The following is an 18,110-nucleotide window of genomic DNA, read 5'->3' as shown; positions in this document are numbered from 1 at the left end:
AAAAGGAATCACACAAAAGGCCTACGAAGTATCAAGAATTTTCGGGATTATCATGATTGGATAATGAACTTACAACAATCACATATCACCAGATTTATATCCAAATTTCTTTTAAGCTCTGAATGACTATAATGACCTAAATATTTTTAGTTCTGTCTATTATTCCAAGAGAGATATTCGTTGAATAAGTTAGCATAAAGTACAGAATAGTGTAATTTACCAAAAAACAAATATTTAATTTTTATTAACCTTTTCTCAGATTTTAAGTTCATTAGGACGATAATCAAACACACGCTGATCACCAAAACGCCTGAAGGATGTTACAAGAGTTTTCGGTGACAGGTATAGGCTTATGCAGCCTAATTTAGGTCATATTTTACGTTAGAAGTAGACTCAATCGAAAGCTAGTACTAAATAATCAATATTCATAGTGGTGCATTTACAAAAAACATTGCGCGGTACCGGCGCAAAAAATAACAAACAAACCTAAAAATGTCTACTTACTGAAGTGGGCTCCACAAACAAGCATTTTGGGTAAATACCTGATGATTCCTTATATATACGTGAATGTTAGATATTGAAATAAAACTATTTGACGGGTTTAATCACGGTACGCGAAAAAGGAATACCTTTCGTTACGATTTATTGCACACACGTATCTCGATAAGATAATAAAATGAATTTTAACTGATTTCCGCAAATTCCCGCCGTAGAAATATTTATGAATGAAATGTAGTTACATAGATGAACACAGCTGCGCCAGTCGGTCTCAATAGTTCACACCGAGCGGCCGCGAAAATGAAGTTGTTCGTATTATTAGGGTTGTGTTTAAGTGTTGTTGAGAGCTATAGGTTTCTAGTATGCAATCCTATGCCTATAAGGAGTATCACTCTGCTGGCTGAAGGCATTGTTAGACATCTTCTCAATGCTGGACACGAGGTACCTATTCACATTTTTATTTAATAATGATTTCTTATGTTTACGAGAATGTTAGACATTGAATTAAAACTATTTACAGAGTTTATCGCGGGTTTTTTATATTTTTTCTCTTCCGACGTTTCGAAGACTTTGCAGCCTTCATGGTCACGGCGCGGACTGAGTTGGTATGCGCTGGACAGACAGAAAAGACGTAAGTCGCGACCAGGGCGCGAAAATTGAAATTGAAATATCCGTTTGCCAAGATGTCACAGCGTATAGTACCACAAAAATAACATATTTACAGAAGATATTTTAATATGTCCTTTAAAAACGTGCAAATCAAACAATAATATAAAGTATTTTACATTAGTGTTTTGCTATTTTACCGTAGATCGAGTACCCATCGCATGAGTGCAAAATTTTTGTATGACAATCTTCCCAATGTCCGCTATACATAATCTTATACATTTTTGGGTATTATAATATCTAGTAAGTACGTTAATTAAGTACTTTTTAAATCACCTTCACAAAAAAAGTAATTCCCGGTGTATGAGGCAGAGCATAACATGCGTTATACCTAACTTTAGGTGTCTTCACTGACTACCAGGAAAATACTTAACCTAACAGGGCCCTTATTCTGTATGATAGTGTAACTACGTAACGCGGCCGCGTCATGTTATCTTCGAGAAATGTGCGTGGAATGGCATTCTGTAAGCCAAATTTCTATAGTCCTAAACATGATGCGTTGTTACGTGCTTGTTACGCACTGTTAAAATAACGTGCGGGATAGAGAATAAGGGGATGAATACATCCCCCAAGGCAATTCTTGTGCGTTCGGCCTCCACTCTGAATGCACGCCCATGCACGGAGGTCACTTGTCGCGGCTCTAGGCACACAGTTTAGTGTGTATCCCTCTTGGTTGCAAAATTCACATTGAGGTCTATAAGGGCTTACGAACATCTCCCTTCCTTCTCCCCTCCGCCCATCCTAATATAGTTCCATGTCCTCCCATTATACTTCCTTGTCAGCTATCCCATCCCTATTCTCCTAGGGACTGCCGTGGTTGCTAAGCCTGGGAATCGCCTGTACACCGTTCGCAGGGTACCCCCCGTGACATCTACCGTGCCTCCCCAAAATGAAAAGAAAAACTGCTTGTACGTCATTCCAGACCGCAAGTTGTCCATTTATTATGGATTATATATTGTACATATTTGTTTCCATTCAATTTTATGCTTGAATAGACACATTTAATTTACTTATTATCATAAGATTTATTTATCTCTATCTTATTTTAATTCAATTGTTCTAATTAACTTACGCGTGTTTAATGAAATATTTTATCCTAAGAATCGAAATGTCGTTGTGTTTTATGTTATATAAATTATATTTTAACATTTATCATCATGACTAGCATTATAATTATCATTTATGTGATAACTATTATTATTTTTCAGGTCGTGTTCATCACAGCGTTCCCTGATAAAAACAATAACAATCCGAAGTTACGTCAAGTCGATATTAGCGAGAACTATAGGCGTATGCAAGGTAAGAAAACAATGTTGTATTATAATTACATTTTTCTTAAGTCTTCAAAGTTTTTTGCAAACATTCTATGAGAGCAATAATATTGGCTTCTCATCGGACTGTGGGAGTGCAGGAACAGAGAGAGCAATTGTGTATTGCGCACACATATATGCACTATAATATCTCCTGCGCACCTAGCTGGTTTCCGTTGAGATTGGCCGCCATGATGGAAGCTAGGAGGGCCTCATTCATTCATGAAAGCAAGTATAACGGCATAACAAACTCATCTATCTTAATTGATGCAATGAAAGACTATTTACAAATCGCACGACGTTAGTCAGTGATCTAAGAATACATGTGACGGGCTATTTACCACGCACTTAGCTCCAGGAGGCCCCAATTTTTCCCCAATGTTTCTTTTTAAACCCTATTTAAAAAAAAAAAATGCCAAAGGTTTTACTAAACATATTTATCTCTAAACACATTTAAAACTTCGTGCTGTCACTGTCATCTTTTTAAGAGTTGAGGAAGACAGCAATATGATTAAAACAAATTTAGCATTAATCATATTTAGTGAGTGGTTGTGCAAGTCAGCCTTAATCTAAAATGCTTGTTACAAAACTGTTCTCTTTACGAATTAAATATGTTACTATCATTACAGCTGAAGATATGTTAAACATTACCTTCCTCATGGAGAATACTGATCAGACAAACGATTTGAAAGCTATACATGATCTATGTATAGGCGTAGGTATACAGACCATGGAGAACGAAAATGTGAAGAAACTGATGCAAGAGACAGATCAACATTTCGACGCTGTGATTATTGATTGGATTGAAACTGATATTTATGCTGGGTAAGTTTACACTATTGAACATTTTATAAGTGTTACCCTCCTTTTGCAATGGGTAAACAGATCTCGCAAAAATCCGGTGCCTAGGGACTCGCATTACTTAATACCGCTACCACGTACAGACGCGGTAGCAGCTCATAACCTTGAATGATATAGACGTGACTTTATTTTATCAAGTAGGTGTACTTGTAGGTGTACAATTACTGCCGCAATATAAATAAATCTTAACTCTTATCAATATTTATAACGCACGTCGCTGACACACAAAATTACCGGCATCCTTTTGTAGTTTAATTAGTAATCATCCAGTTCTCTATGATTATAATAGACCAGAGTATTGCAATAACTCTTTGTATGTTAGCGAGATACACCAGCTAACACATCTTAATCTTCGGAAGAAGTCATGTTATCGAGTCAAAATCGGACAGCTGAAAACCGTAATAGTCTGTTGCGACGCCCAGCGTCGCATCCGTGCCTCATCCCTTCTATATGTTTTAAAAAATCGCGACGGCGTCCCGTCCGTGCCCTGTCTGCACTCCACGTCTATAAACATTCTTAAATTATTTTCAGACATTGTGAAATACCCACGATACTTAAAATAATTACATTATTTGTTTACTTTTCATACATAATTTACAGTATTTACATACCACATACAAATAATAATAAATGACATGATAACATTGTTTATCAAGTCATTAAGGATTATTTTATAATTACCATTTGTATTTATATACTTGGTAGTTAATAAGACAGAAAATCTTTTTTTGCTAATCATCATGACAGACTTCCATTTTATTGGCCTGGTTAGTAACACAATTACTTAATATTTCGTAAGCACAAGTGCTGTACAATTTGTTTGCAAAGCACATTAAGCCGTTGGTCCTGCGCCATCTTAATTTATTATATTATATAATGCGCAATCTGCAATTATTACGTACTCACAATAAATAATTATAATTAATCACATCCACCACCACATGTTATAACATAAGATGTTGTTATGTTTTGTCATGTTTTGTTGTATTTTATCCTTTTTGTCTGTTTTAAGTTTCTACTTATATATCTAAATAATATTAGTAAAAAATATTATTATTTTTGCCGCTGTACTAATATATAAATTTGCATGCTGTAGTCTTCTATAATTGAAGAGGCACGTCACATTGTTAATTGTACAAATACTACGACATTGTATTTCTTATATGCCGTGTATACTTCGTTGGAGGTCCTTAAATAATTAAATAAATCTCCAGTCGTGTCGGATTGCCGTCTCACCGATTTATGAGAGTGAAGGAACAGAGAGTGCACTTGTGTATTGCACACACTTTTGCACTATAAAATCTTATCGTACCTGGCTGATCTCCGTTGCGATTGGTCACCATAGCCGAAATTCGGCTAGGAGCTTCGATCATGTTATTGTTGATCGAAGGGCAAAAGAGATTGAATTTGTTTGTTTATATAATCGTAATTGATACTGTTTTGATAACATATATCAATATCAAGTATTATAGTTTATAAATAATCAGATTACCGACGAGAGACTATCATACCTGATAATGTACGACCTTGACTGATAACCCAATTTCATCACATTTTGCAATCGTTCTATCTTGTGGATATGGACATCTAATAAAGTCCTTGATAATCTGGTCCCTGGAAAAAATAGAACGGAGGAAGAATTGTATGTACCAAAGCCAGGGGCTTCGGCTTATAGCGACAATATGGTTTCAATGAACCTACATCGTTTTATAATTATTATTCGCTGACGACACTTCTCTAATATTTAAACTAAATAGAAGGGAAGGAAATTTTGTAGAGCCAAATAAAGTATTTAAATTGATTTCTGACTGGTTTTCTGCCAATAATCTTCTATTAAATGCAGCAAAAACTAAATGTGTCCGATTCTCGTTACTGAACAAAATTAATGGAACTGATATTGATTTAGACGGGAATAAACTAGAATTAGTACCCTCAACAGTCTTCCTTGGGGTTTCTATCGATAGGAAACTACAATGGGGACCCCACATTCAAAGAATTTCGAGTAAATTGAGTTCTGCAGTCTTTGCTATTAGGAAGATCAGATATTTAACTGATGTGGCTACGGCAAGGTTAGTATATTTCGCTTACTTCCACAGCATTATGTCTTATTGCATTCTTCTGTGGGGTACTGCAGTAGATCTGCAGACCATTTTTATCTTACAGAAAAGAGCGATTCGTGCAATTTATAACCTTCGGTCTCGCGATTCCCTTAGAGAACTGTTTAAGGAGGTGAATATACTGACTTTGCCAGCTGAATACATTTTTCAAAAATATTATGTATGTCCGTAAGAACCTAGGTACTTTTATGAAAAACAGTGACTTGCACTGTTTGAACACTAGAAATAAGAATAAACTAGTTGTTCCAAATTTCCGGCTCTGTAAAACAAATAAATCTTATCTAGCGAATTGTATTAAATTCTATAATAAAATCCCTCTTGAAATAACCAATCTGCCCGGCTACAAATTTAAGTGTCATGTTAAGCGCGAATTAATGTCAAAGGGGTATTATAATGTAAAGGATTACCTCGATGATCAGACGGTTTGGAAAAACAGTCCTGCACACCCTGTCCAACCCTATGTTAACGCCAATATTATAAATTAACTACATAAACGTCTCATGTGTACCTTTCTACAATTTTGACATTATACTGGGTAACAGTTTTAAATTTACGTGACATATTTTATTTTATATTGACTCATTGAATTATCAATGTATAATAGACGACCGACCGATCATTTTGTTGCACCAGCCTTAAAATCTATAATCAAACAATGACAAAATATTAAATGAAAATATTATGTTTGTAAATGTAGGCGTATGCACGCTGTACACTGACTGTTTCATAGTTTTTATAATTTTTTTAGTATTATTGTTTTTTTTTTTCGTTAATTTTTAGTTATTGCTAAATACTTTTATGTGGATTTTCTCCGCACTTTTACGGTGATGTGCGTGTATTAGCTTATATAATTAATCAGACTTTGTATAGAAAAGACTTATTAAAAAATATATATATTTAATAACAATATTATAAAAGAATGGACAATTGATGACAAAAAATAAAGCCCGGAGTTTCTTTCTGCCTTTCTTCTTCGGGTAGTCATCGCTTAGGTAGTTAGTGAAAGGCTGGTAGGTTAGCTAGGTTAGGGTTTTTATCGTCCTCACCGGTGAGGATCGCGACGCGTTTCTCCCTTATTGCTTATTTAAAAATACATACATACATAATTTTATTTCTTCTTCCCTGCCAGCCCGAGCTGGCTTCTTTGTTTACCAAGTATATTTTTCATTTATTTTATTGTCTTTGTTTATATAAGCTAATCTAATTAAGTAATAATTGAATATTCTCATGTACCTTGACTTATCATAAGTGCAACTATGTTCGCCTACGTGATGAGTAAAGCATTTTTATTTTATTTTTTATTTTATTTATTTTATTTTGCCTCTAGACAAAATTGATCTATATTTTCCTACTACTATTTACTTCCTCCTCTTGGTTATATTCCACAACTTGATTTTCCGTCTGTGTTTAGTGTAGAAGTGCCTCAATTTACGATTTTGATTGAATACTAAAAATTTTAATTGAATCACGAAAAAAAACCCTCAAGATTGCTGAAATGTTTAACCAGAACTATAATAGCCTTTACCTTCTAATATATCCTTTCAGATTCGCTGAAGTCTTCAATACTCATCTAATATGGTCGTACTCCATGGGGCCATACTGGCCGATGTTAAGACTGATTGATGGGAATTCAAATCCGGCATACAGTGTCGATAATATGTCGACAAACACCTTGCCCCTGAGCTTCAGACAAAGGGTTGAAGAACTTTGGAACCAGTTGCATTGGAGTTACATTAAGAAGTAAATTTATTATTGAACCTAAAATAAAATTTATATTTGCAAGGTTGTTATTAGAAACTGTTTATAGAATTAATTATCTTTCTATTCGCATATTTCCAAGAGCAAGACCAGTAACTAAAAGTAAAAGAAATTGAATCCAAATATCGTAAAATAAACTAATAAGAGACAATCAGAAACTAATTAATAGATTTGTGATTGTTTTGAAAATCAATCTTATAGATCAGCATCAGGGAAGGCATCCCTTCAATAAATATAAATGTAACCAACAGTTCAACCTACTCAGAGAAGAAAACACTTTGCAATAAATCTTTTAAACTTACAGTTTCTTAGTGTACGAGAAAGAAAAGTCTGTGTATGAGAAGTATTTTGGCCCGTATGCCGCTATGCGAAGCAGAACTCTCCCGCCTTTTGAAAAAGCCATCTACAACGCCAGTCTTGTGATCGCGAATGCTCATCATGCGATAGGTGGATGGCCACAAACACCGCAGAACTTCAAATTCGTGGGAGGATGTTACATCGACGATCCACCTAAACCATTGCCTGCGGTAAATTGATTTCCGTTTGATTTGGTCAGCAAAATCCAAAATAATTTCTTTAAAACAAAAATGTACATTTCTGGGAGAAACGCATTGAACAAATAATATGTGAAACCTATATCCTCATCTTTCTCAATGTGTATTTTCTAAATTATGAATTATCATAATGCTTTTAGTATTTATCTAAATACGCCTTTGATGGAGCCAAGATGCAAGAATGTTTAAACTTAGTATGCAAACCATTTCGAATGCATGATATCAAAGTTTGCATTTCCTGGAGCATTGAATTTTGATGAATATCGCTTCTATAAATAAAGCTCATGCGAATATTAAAAATAATATGATGGATTAATGTATTACATCAGCTGAGATAACATTTTCTTTTTTCAGGACTTAAAGAAATTGATGGACAGCTCTACTAATGGAGTAATATACTTCAGCATGGGCTCCACTTGGAGAAGCAAGGACATACCAAAGCAGTTAACGGAGGGATTGTTAAATATTTTCGGAAAATTAAAACAAACAGTCATCTGGAAATACGAAGCGGATTTGCCAAACAAGCCTAAGAACGTACATATACTCAAATGGGCTCCACAAACTAGCATTTTGGGTGAGTATAATTGGACTTCGGCGTATTTATTTTAGGTACCAATAAAACGTCTAATCTGCCTAAGTAAGTAAGTAACCAGTAAAAGCATATTTATATGCTCATCTCCTTTACAGCTCATCCCAACTTAGACTTCTTCATCACGCACGGTGGTCTCCTGTCATCAACAGAAGCCATTCATTTTGGTGTTGCACTAATAGGAATCCCAATTTACTACGACCAGTTCCACAACATGGTGAAGGCAACAACGGCCGGATATGCTATCAAAGTGAATCTCAACTATGACTTAATTAAAAACTTGGATGCAGCTATAAAAGAAATGCTAACTAATCCATCGTAAGTAATATTTCCTATCGTCGTAAAGAATAAAATTGTTCATGATTCACAAGTTGATTTTGTATCATTGTTTATTGAATGCACTGTCTACCATAATTCCCAGATTATGTTTTGAAGCTCTTTAAAAGACAAAGTATTAACCAATAAAGGGATATCTTCCAGCTCTTAAACTTCAACTTTCTTTGCAGATACAAAGCAATGGCCAAAGAACTTCAGATGAGGTACCATGACAGACCAGTAAAACCTTCAGTAGAAGTTGTCCATTGGATTGAACATGTAGTGAAGACCAAAGGAGCTCCTCACTTGCGCTCGCCCGCCCTACATGTGCCTTTCTACCAGAAAACGTTCCTAGATTTACTTGCTCTTGTATTTGCAGTTTTATTGTTAGTATTTATAGGTTTATATTTCTTATTAAAACAATTGTTTAAGTTAGGAACTGCCCAGAAACGTAGCAAAGTTGACTAGGTTTAGGTTTAATCTAGTGTATTTGTGTGTAGATGTGCATTGTGAATTATAGTGGAGACGATAGTTATTTACTAGACTTTGTTATTCTTGTTTGTTGAAATTCTAATTAAATAAAAACAATATTAGCAATGTCTTTTTTCTTATTAAGGTCTGATTTGAAATAATCACATAAAATTTATCTATCAAATGACTGAATACAAAAATTTTAAAAATGAGATATTTCAGTTGCGTAATTGTTATTTTAATTTGATTATATTGTAAATACATAAGGTTTACGTTTGTTCAGCCTTCTCCAGAGCCAGTACACAATATATTAATAACTTGTAGTTTTTATTTCATAAGAAGTTTGTAATTCCAACATCAAAACCTTTTTGGTGTTTTGTTCTTAAAAAAAGAAAGATGGCTTTTCCTAATACAATAATTCCAAGTTTAAAACATAGGTATATTACATATCTACTAGACAGACTCACACTATTCCAGTAGAGATATGTGGTAATCTTGTGATACCCCGAACCACCTTCAATGCGTCGATGAAGGCTATCCCGAGGTTGATTCCGTTCCTCTGCTCTAGTACCCGGTTTGGTAACCTTGACATACCTACTTCTATTCCTTGGATTAATACGGGATCTTAAAGTAACTTCCTCGCGAAAAAAATAGTCACACAAAAGGCCTACCAAGTATCAAGAATTTTAGGGATAATCTACTTGAATAGTGAACGTACAAAAATCACATATCACCAAATTTATATCCTAACTAGCTTTTGCCCGCGGCTCCGCCCGCGTTATAAAGTATTTTAGGCTAAAGTTTTCCGTTATAAAAGTAGTAGTTTCCCGGGAGCCTATGTTCTTCCCAGGGTCTCAAACTGTCTCCATACCAAATTTCATCTTAATACGTTGGGTAGTTTTTGAGTTTAACACGTTCAGGAGGACAGATGCAGCGGGGGACTTTGTTTTATAATATATTTTTTAGAACTTTTTAAGTGAAACAATCCCGTCATACATCATTGTTGCCTAACTTTAACCGTTTACGTAGCGCAGGCAATGGAAGCTCTCAAAACTAATATTTTTTTCCCGTTTTTGCAACATGTTTCATTACTGCTCCGCTCCTATTGGTCATAGCGTGATGATATATAGCATATAGCACTCCAGGAACAAAGGGCTATCCAACACAAAAAGAATTTTTCAATTCGAACCGGTAGTTCCTGAGATTAGCCATTACTGCTCCGCTCCTATTGGGTATAGCGTGATGATATATAGCCTATAGCACTCCACGATCAAAGGGATATCCAACACAAAAATATTTTTTCTTTTCAAACCGGTAGTTCCTGAGATTAGCCATTACTGTTCCGCTCCTATTGGTCATAGCGTGGTGATATATAGCTTATAGCGGTCCACAAATAAAGGGCTATCCAACACAAAACGAATTTTGCAGTTGAAACTGGTAGTTCCTGAGATTAGCCATTACAGCTCCGCTCCTATTGGGTATAGCGTGATGATATATAGCCTATAGCACTCCACGAACAAAGGGATATCCAACGCAAAAAGAATTTTTCAGTTTGGACCGGTAGTTCCTGAGATTAGCGCGTTCAAACAAACAAACAAACAAACTCTTCAGCTTTATATAATAGTATAGAAGTATAGATTACTGTGGGATTAGTTACAAAATAAAACTTTACTTTTCTAGTTAATTGCATTTTAAATTTTTTTCTCTCTAACGTCATTAGTCTGTGGTTTCCAAAACTCGTCTGTCATTCACACTTCTCTCTTTTCATCTCGCTCACACACTTTACTTTCCATTCCAAGCATCGCACTAACCTTCCATTCCTACTTTACTATTAAACCCTAAATGACTATAGTGGCATGAATATTTTTAGGTCTATCTATTTTTCCAAGAGATATTCGTTGAATAAAGTATCATAAAGAATAGTATAATTTTCCAAAAAAACAAATATTTAAAGCGTATCTGATGTGATTTACGTAAAGGCCTTTCCTAAGATTTATTTTCATTAGGACGTTAGTCAAATAACACGCATTTACCGTTTTTACTGATCTCCAAAACGCCTGAAGAATGTTATGGGAATTTTCGGTGACTGGTAGAGGTTTATACAGGCTAATCTAGGTCATATTTTACTTTAGAAGTGGACTTTTACACAAAATTACCCTCCATCGGAAACTAGCACTAAATAATCAATAGAGTTCAGAGTGGTGCAACTACAAAAAACATTGCGCGGTACCGGCGCAAACTATTTTCATTCTAATCTCAACTGTATACAGAAATACTTTACGTTGAATTTCAATTGTTACCTATACCCACATTTCCGTGCATTTGTGGCATAAGTGTAGTTTTTCTTTATTGCCAGCTTATCTCAAACATCTAGGAAACCGCATATAGACTAGTAGATATATAAATTCTAGACTCTAGTTGTCGAACTGAGTTGGTCGTACCGAGCAGTCGCTTCCGCGAAAATGAAGCTGTTCGTATTATTAGTGTTGTGTTTAAGTGTTGTTGATAGCTATAGGTTTCTAGTATGCAATCCTATGGCTATAAGAAGTATTACTTTACTGGCTGAAGGAGTTGTTAGACATCTTCTCAATGCTGGACATGAGGTAGGTGTAACAATATTGATTGAGAGGTTAATGGCTTCATTAATTTAGATTACTATCCTTGTATCAATGAGAAGCCCTATTTGACCGTTAACTATTTCATGATAGGGGTTGAATGTGGGTTTTCACCATTTACTCCATTATATTGATTACCAATGCCCTCGAAGTTAGATTTTGACGATTCATATATATCAACTGAAATTGTTTGAAACCATTGTGGGTTTTAATTCATAGTTTCTCATTCAAGTGTCAAACAGTATGTTTCCACAATACAAATATAAGTACCATCTGTCAGGGCATTGATAACGTTATTTATACTCGTGACATGTTTGTTTGTTACGCAACCTCGACCGTGGAACCGAGCGCATCCATGTTTCCGTCTCAGTTGGCATATATTACCCATCTATATGTTGATGATATCGTATGCTTATATGAATGCACTGATATGAATATTTACATTTACAACTGTAATATAAGCAAGATGTATGTCAATAAACAAATGCTCATACAGGCCGGCATAATTGTGTCTACTGGTAGGATCATATTGGATCTGGAAGGATCGTTTATTGAAATGTATCTTGCAGGAATTGTTGTAGTGTTTTATAACATAACAGAGGACATCTGACATTGCGTGATATTTGTGATGTTTATGATTGTATTAATTCATTGTCTAGACTGAAATTGCCTATATATTTTTTTATTCAGTTACAACGAATATCCATTGTACCTTGGGGAAGTGGGGTCCAGATAGATTGTAAATAGATAGCCTCAAATTCACTGTACAAAGTCACCCGCAACCATTTTAATTTTAAGACCTTAAAACCTCTGTTCATTGCAGGTTGTATTTATCACAGCGTTTCCTGACAAAAGCAATAAAAATACCAAGTTACGGCAAATCGACATCAGTGAGAACTACAAACGCATGGAATGTAAGTTTAAAAAAAAAACAATCTCAAAAGTTCATATTCTGGTAGATCGCCTCCAGGATCCAGTAATTATCGTAAACTGAATTACTGAGCATTATGACGACTTACATCTTAAGTTTGAAGGTGTCAAGCACAGTGAAGTGGTACACCGTGACTTGTACTTCAAAGATCTATATGATGCTGGTGCTATTTATGGGGTGTCCATCATGTTGCTAACCATCAGGCAAGTGGCATGCCCGTCTCGTCAATTAATAAAAAAATAACCATGGAATGGTTTAATTCCAGATGGGCAGACGGGCATGATTAAATAGTAAAAATTACATACAAGCTTCTGGAATTTGGAATATAAAGCCCATGCCAAAGGATTGCCTGTTTTCACAACGTATGAGGCAAAAGCTGTACGAACTATGCGTTTACTGGTAAAACCTTTACCGACTTATTTGTTGGTAAAATTAAAAACATGAACTATAATTTTTTCCAATAATTTGTCCATGGACGCAATCATACCCAAAGCTAATAATCTTTATTAGTTTTAAACCTAATTTCTACTCAAAAGTTGAAAATGTTTCTAAATCCATATTTATTTTTACAGCTGAAGATTCCTTGAACATTACTTATGTTATGGAAAATGCTGAATTGAACAATGATCTTAAAGTAATACAAGAAATAGGAATCGACGTGGCAGTACAAACTATGGAAAATGAGAACATAAAGAATTTCATGAAGGAAACTGACCAACACTTCGATGCTGTTATTGTTGATTGGATAGAAACGGACCTTTACGCTGGGTTGGTAAATCTTCTACATATATCTAAATTATATTTAGATAAAAATAATTATATGATTTGTTCATAAAGTTATCGTCTTAAAGCCGTAAGTGTCAAGAGAATTTTCCTATATTAGATACATAAAGTCGCACCTATTCATAATTTATAGAGCTTATTTCCATCCCATGATAGGCAATCGTTACTAACAGTTGACCAAAATCTCAATGAGTCCGATATCAAAGCAATTGCTGGGCTGGAAGGATCTTTCCTATTGAATTTGATTATATTCATTTAATTTAATGCGGCGAAATGTACATGCTAATATTTTCTATGTCTATTCAGTGCAAATTTATGCTTATGTAACAATTCACACGAGCTTTTCAACTTTGAAGATCAGTTAGTAACATACTTAACAACAGTTAGCTTAATTAACGATAATGACGTTATTATTCCAGATTCGCAAGCGTCTTCAATGCACATCTGATATGGTCTTATTCAATAGGCCCCTACTACTCCATGTTGAGACTGGTTGACGGTTACCCAAATCCAGCATATAGTGTGGATCCCTTGTCTGCTAACCAATTACCCCTGAACTTCAGGCAGCGAGTCGAAGAGCTCTGGAATCAGTTACATTGGAGTTACGTCAAAAGGTATTTAACTTCGGCGCTGAAAATACTAAGACATCTATGATCATTTTAACGGCAATTACTATCAGATCTTCCTTAACCTTTTTGTCAATTATGAACTTGAGCTAAAATACGTGGATTCGTCATAGATTACCACCACCGATAAAAACTGTAAATTCGCAATTGTCTCGAATAGAATCAAATATCCTACCTACTCACATCTCTTAATCCAAACGTATTATTTCACGTTTCTAAAAACTTTGCAAAACTCCGCTCGTTTTACTGATAGTAGGGCTCTTATATGTGAGAGTCCGCCTGCGAAGTTACCACCGCAATAATGATTTCTTAAGTTTACGCGAATGTTATAATTTATAAAATGTAGGTAGACATTATAACTCTGACTTTGCGGATGAACAATGCCTTAGCCCCCTCCCCCCCCCCGCATGACCATGAAGGCTGCAAAGTCTTCGAAACGTCGGGAGAAAAGTAAAATATTAAAACCGCGATAAAATTCGTAATTCGTAAAATAGTTTAATTTAAATACTACCGCAATGTTTATTTCTGCGGCTAAGCAACAGTGTTGTGTTCTGTTTTGAAAAAAAAATAGTAGCCAATGTAAGTACTGGACATAATAAAAAAAAAAACTTTTTAATTTACAGGTTCGTCATATACGATGCAGAAAGATCTGTTTATGAGAAATATTTTGCTCCGTACGCTGCCATGCGAAACAGAACTCTAATGCCATACGGAAAAGCTATCCATAATGGAAGGCTTTTGATCGCGAACGCGCATCATGCGATCGGTGGGTGGCCACAAACACCACAGAATTTCAAATTCGTTGGGGGATGTTACATCGATGACCCGCCAAAGCCGTTGCCTGTGGTAAGTTAAGGTTTTACGAGCTATTTCTTAAGATTTGTTTCACTAATCGTCCAATACAATATACAGCGACCAAATATAAAAGTCAAGTTCTCAAATAAATAGTAAACAAAAGAATATGCAGTAACTGCCTTCAAAATTAACTAACGGATATAATTTACTAGAAAATTATGAAACGAGGACTTAGAGACTTGAGTAGCCATTAATACCCAGGAATTAATAGTAGATGTCAACATAACTTAGGTAGGTAGTAGTTTGCATTAAATATTTATTAACTCCGTGTATACTGTATATTGGATGCATTTAAAGTACATTAATTATTTCACTTTTCATATTTAATAAGGATATCGCAATGCACATTAAGTTAGGCTTTCTCGTAATTATTTTGTAAATCTCAGAAAATTTTGCAAATTACTATTTCTATATAAATCGTTAAATCAGATATCTAAACAATAGTATTGAATACTTATTTTATTTTTCAGGACTTAGAAGTAATCTTAGATAACGCTACTGACGGATTCATATATTTCAGCATGGGATCATTGTGGCAAAGTAAAGACATCCCTCAACAGTTAACAGAAGACCTGCTAAACCTCTTCGGGAAGTTTAAGCAGACAATTATCTGGAAATATGAGGCAAAATTAACAAACAAACCTAAAAATGTACACTTACTGAAGTGGGCTCCACAAACAAGCATTTTGGGTAAATACCTGATGACTTCTTATATATACGTGAATGTTAGATATTGTAATAAAATTATTTTACGGATTTTATCGTGGTTATGTATATTATAATTTTCTTCCGACGTTTCGATGACTGCAGCCTTCGTGGTCACAGCAAATAAATACTTTCTATATATTCTTTTCAATTATTTCGGCGTGATTTTCGTACTATTACGATTAAAAAGTAGCATAAGCAAAAGTCAAAATCAAACTACTTTAACAAACAATTATTGTCATTATGTGATGATATGTCTGAATTTACAAGCTCCAACATCGAGTTTTGATAAATATAGAAGTAGTATACCCATTGAGTACTGCGTTTTTGACGATCATAAAGTAGTTTATTCTAATGTATAGTTTACTTGCAGCTCATCCAAACATGAAATTCTTCATTACCCATGGCGGCCTTCTGTCCTCTACAGAAGCCATACATTTTGGAGTTCCTATAATAGGAATACCGATTTCCTACGACCAGTTCCACAACACAATAAGGGCGATATCAGCTGGATTCGCGATAAAAGTTGATCTGAATTATGATTTAACCAAAAATTTAGAAGTTGCTATGCATGAGATGCTTAATAATTATGACACGTAAGTGTTTACATTACAAAATTATTACCAATGTAATTATTTTTTTTATATAATATATACGAGCTCTGCAAAAACCCACCATGGTAAGTGGAGTAGGATCGAGTTAGTGTCGGCTGACCAGAGATGACCCCTCACCAGTCAACACAATTATGCCGGCCTGTTTGAAGCTAGATATATACAGGCTGAACCCGGAACACGACCCACTTATTTTACGTGGGCCACTATGGCGGATTTTACATCTTGTGTACAATGCTCGCTAACCAAGGGGATACAAAAATCCTACATCAGAAAATTACTATCGAAGCTTATAATTTGGACTACGATTTTTTATGCTTATGGTTTTTAGAGACATCTACTACTAAAACTACTAGTGGTAGGCCTCTCATATATGAGAGTCCGCCTGGGTGTGTACCACCGCAATGTCTATTCCTGCCGCCAAGCAACAATGTGTAGTCATTGTTGTGTTCCGGTTTGAAGGACATTGTACTCCTTGTAACTACTAGACATAATGAGACTTAACATCCCACGTCTCAGGATGGCGAGCGCAGTGGAATAGCAACCAATATTTTGTATTTCAAGGTGTTGGATGGTTTTTCTACTGTTTATGGGCGGTCGTGTCACTTACCATCAGGCGAGCGGCAAGCTCGTCTCCTCACTGACAGCAATAAAAAAAACTGACCTCATCATCATCATTATCCGCAACCTGTAAAGTCCCACTGCTGGGTATAGTCCTCTCTCATATCATGCCACCTTTTTCAATCTCGATCCAATCGCATCCAGGTTCGACCCACGATCTTTATAATTTCGTCCACCTATCTTGCTGGACGGTCTATTAAAAAAACATTTTTCATTTTTCAATAAAGTTTTTTACGACATTAATCTTTCTCCTGCAGATACAAAGAAAAAGCCAGAGAAATCCAGATTAGGTATCACGACAGACCAGTAAAGGCTTCAGTAGAAGTTGTCCATTGGATAGAACATGTAGTGAAGACCAAAGGAGCACCTCACCTACGCTCGCCTGCTCTACATGTGCCTCTCTACCAGAAAATGTATCTGGACCTTCTTGCGCTTGTAATTGTAATATTATTGATAGTATTATTAGGTCTATATTTCTCGTTAAAAAAAATAATTAAGTTATTGTCTGTTCCGAAGTATAAAAAGATTGATTAAGTAATCTATTTGATTACTAGCTTTTGCTCGCGGATCCATCTGCGTGATATAGTTTTTCCGGAATGAAAGGTTACCTATGTCCTTTCTAAGATCTCAAACTATCTCTATAGCAAATTTAATTTGATATCGTTCGGTGGTTCACGGCTGGTAAAGTAACAGAGAAACAATGTATTAAAATGGCAAGCATAGTGCAGTGCTATTGATATAAAGTAATCTGTGATTTTATGTTGTGATTTTTTTGCGTTGTTTATGCATTATATTATAGTTGGAGTTACCATAAACCAAAGCTATCTTTATTAATAAAAATATGATTGTTGTCACTTGAATTTATTACTATGTTGCTCTAGTTTTCTAAATCGCTGCTTTCCATTCGCGGTCGAAAGCATGAGCTGACGTATGTATAAATATAATATAATATCAGCATTATACACTGTCTCATTGTTGAGCCCTACTACTGAGAGGGAATAGCCCTTAAGTCCACCTCGCTGGCGTAGTGCGGGTTGGTAGACTTCACACACCCTCGAAAATTCCTAATAGAGAATTTCTCAGGTATGCATGTTTCCTCACGATGTTTTCCTTCACCGTTAAAGCAAGCGATGATTCACAAAGAATACACACATATTTTTTTTTATAGAAATGTCAGTTTTGACGTATGTATGTGTAATATAAATTATTGTTAAATTTGTTGTG

At 35.2% G+C, this 18,110-nt stretch overlaps 1 protein-coding gene across 1 annotated transcript; it reads left to right on the top strand.

Annotated features, from left to right (window-relative positions):
* Positions 1–739: 739 nt before the first annotated feature.
* LOC115448950 lies at positions 740–17,846 on the top strand. Its single transcript, XM_030176589.2, has 16 exons — positions 740–939; positions 2,373–2,463; positions 3,104–3,299; positions 6,998–7,192; positions 7,515–7,737; positions 8,119–8,338; positions 8,452–8,671; positions 8,860–9,127; positions 11,551–11,742; positions 12,578–12,668; positions 13,258–13,453; positions 13,888–14,082; positions 14,718–14,940; positions 15,420–15,639; positions 16,028–16,250; positions 17,144–17,846. Exons 1-16 carry the CDS (start codon positions 745–747, stop codon positions 17,418–17,420), a joined length of 3,225 nt encoding a protein of 1,074 aa, XP_030032449.2. The 5' UTR covers positions 740–744; the 3' UTR covers positions 17,421–17,846.
* The last annotated feature ends 264 nt before the right edge of the window (positions 17,847–18,110 follow it).

Source organism: Manduca sexta, chromosome 6 (genome assembly GCF_014839805.1).
Source record: "Manduca sexta isolate Smith_Timp_Sample1 chromosome 6, JHU_Msex_v1.0, whole genome shotgun sequence".
In the NCBI taxonomy this organism is placed as follows: Eukaryota; Metazoa; Arthropoda; class Insecta; order Lepidoptera; family Sphingidae; genus Manduca; species Manduca sexta.
Note: the sequence above shows the minus strand (reverse complement) of the source record. Positions and strands in the feature narration are given on the sequence as shown.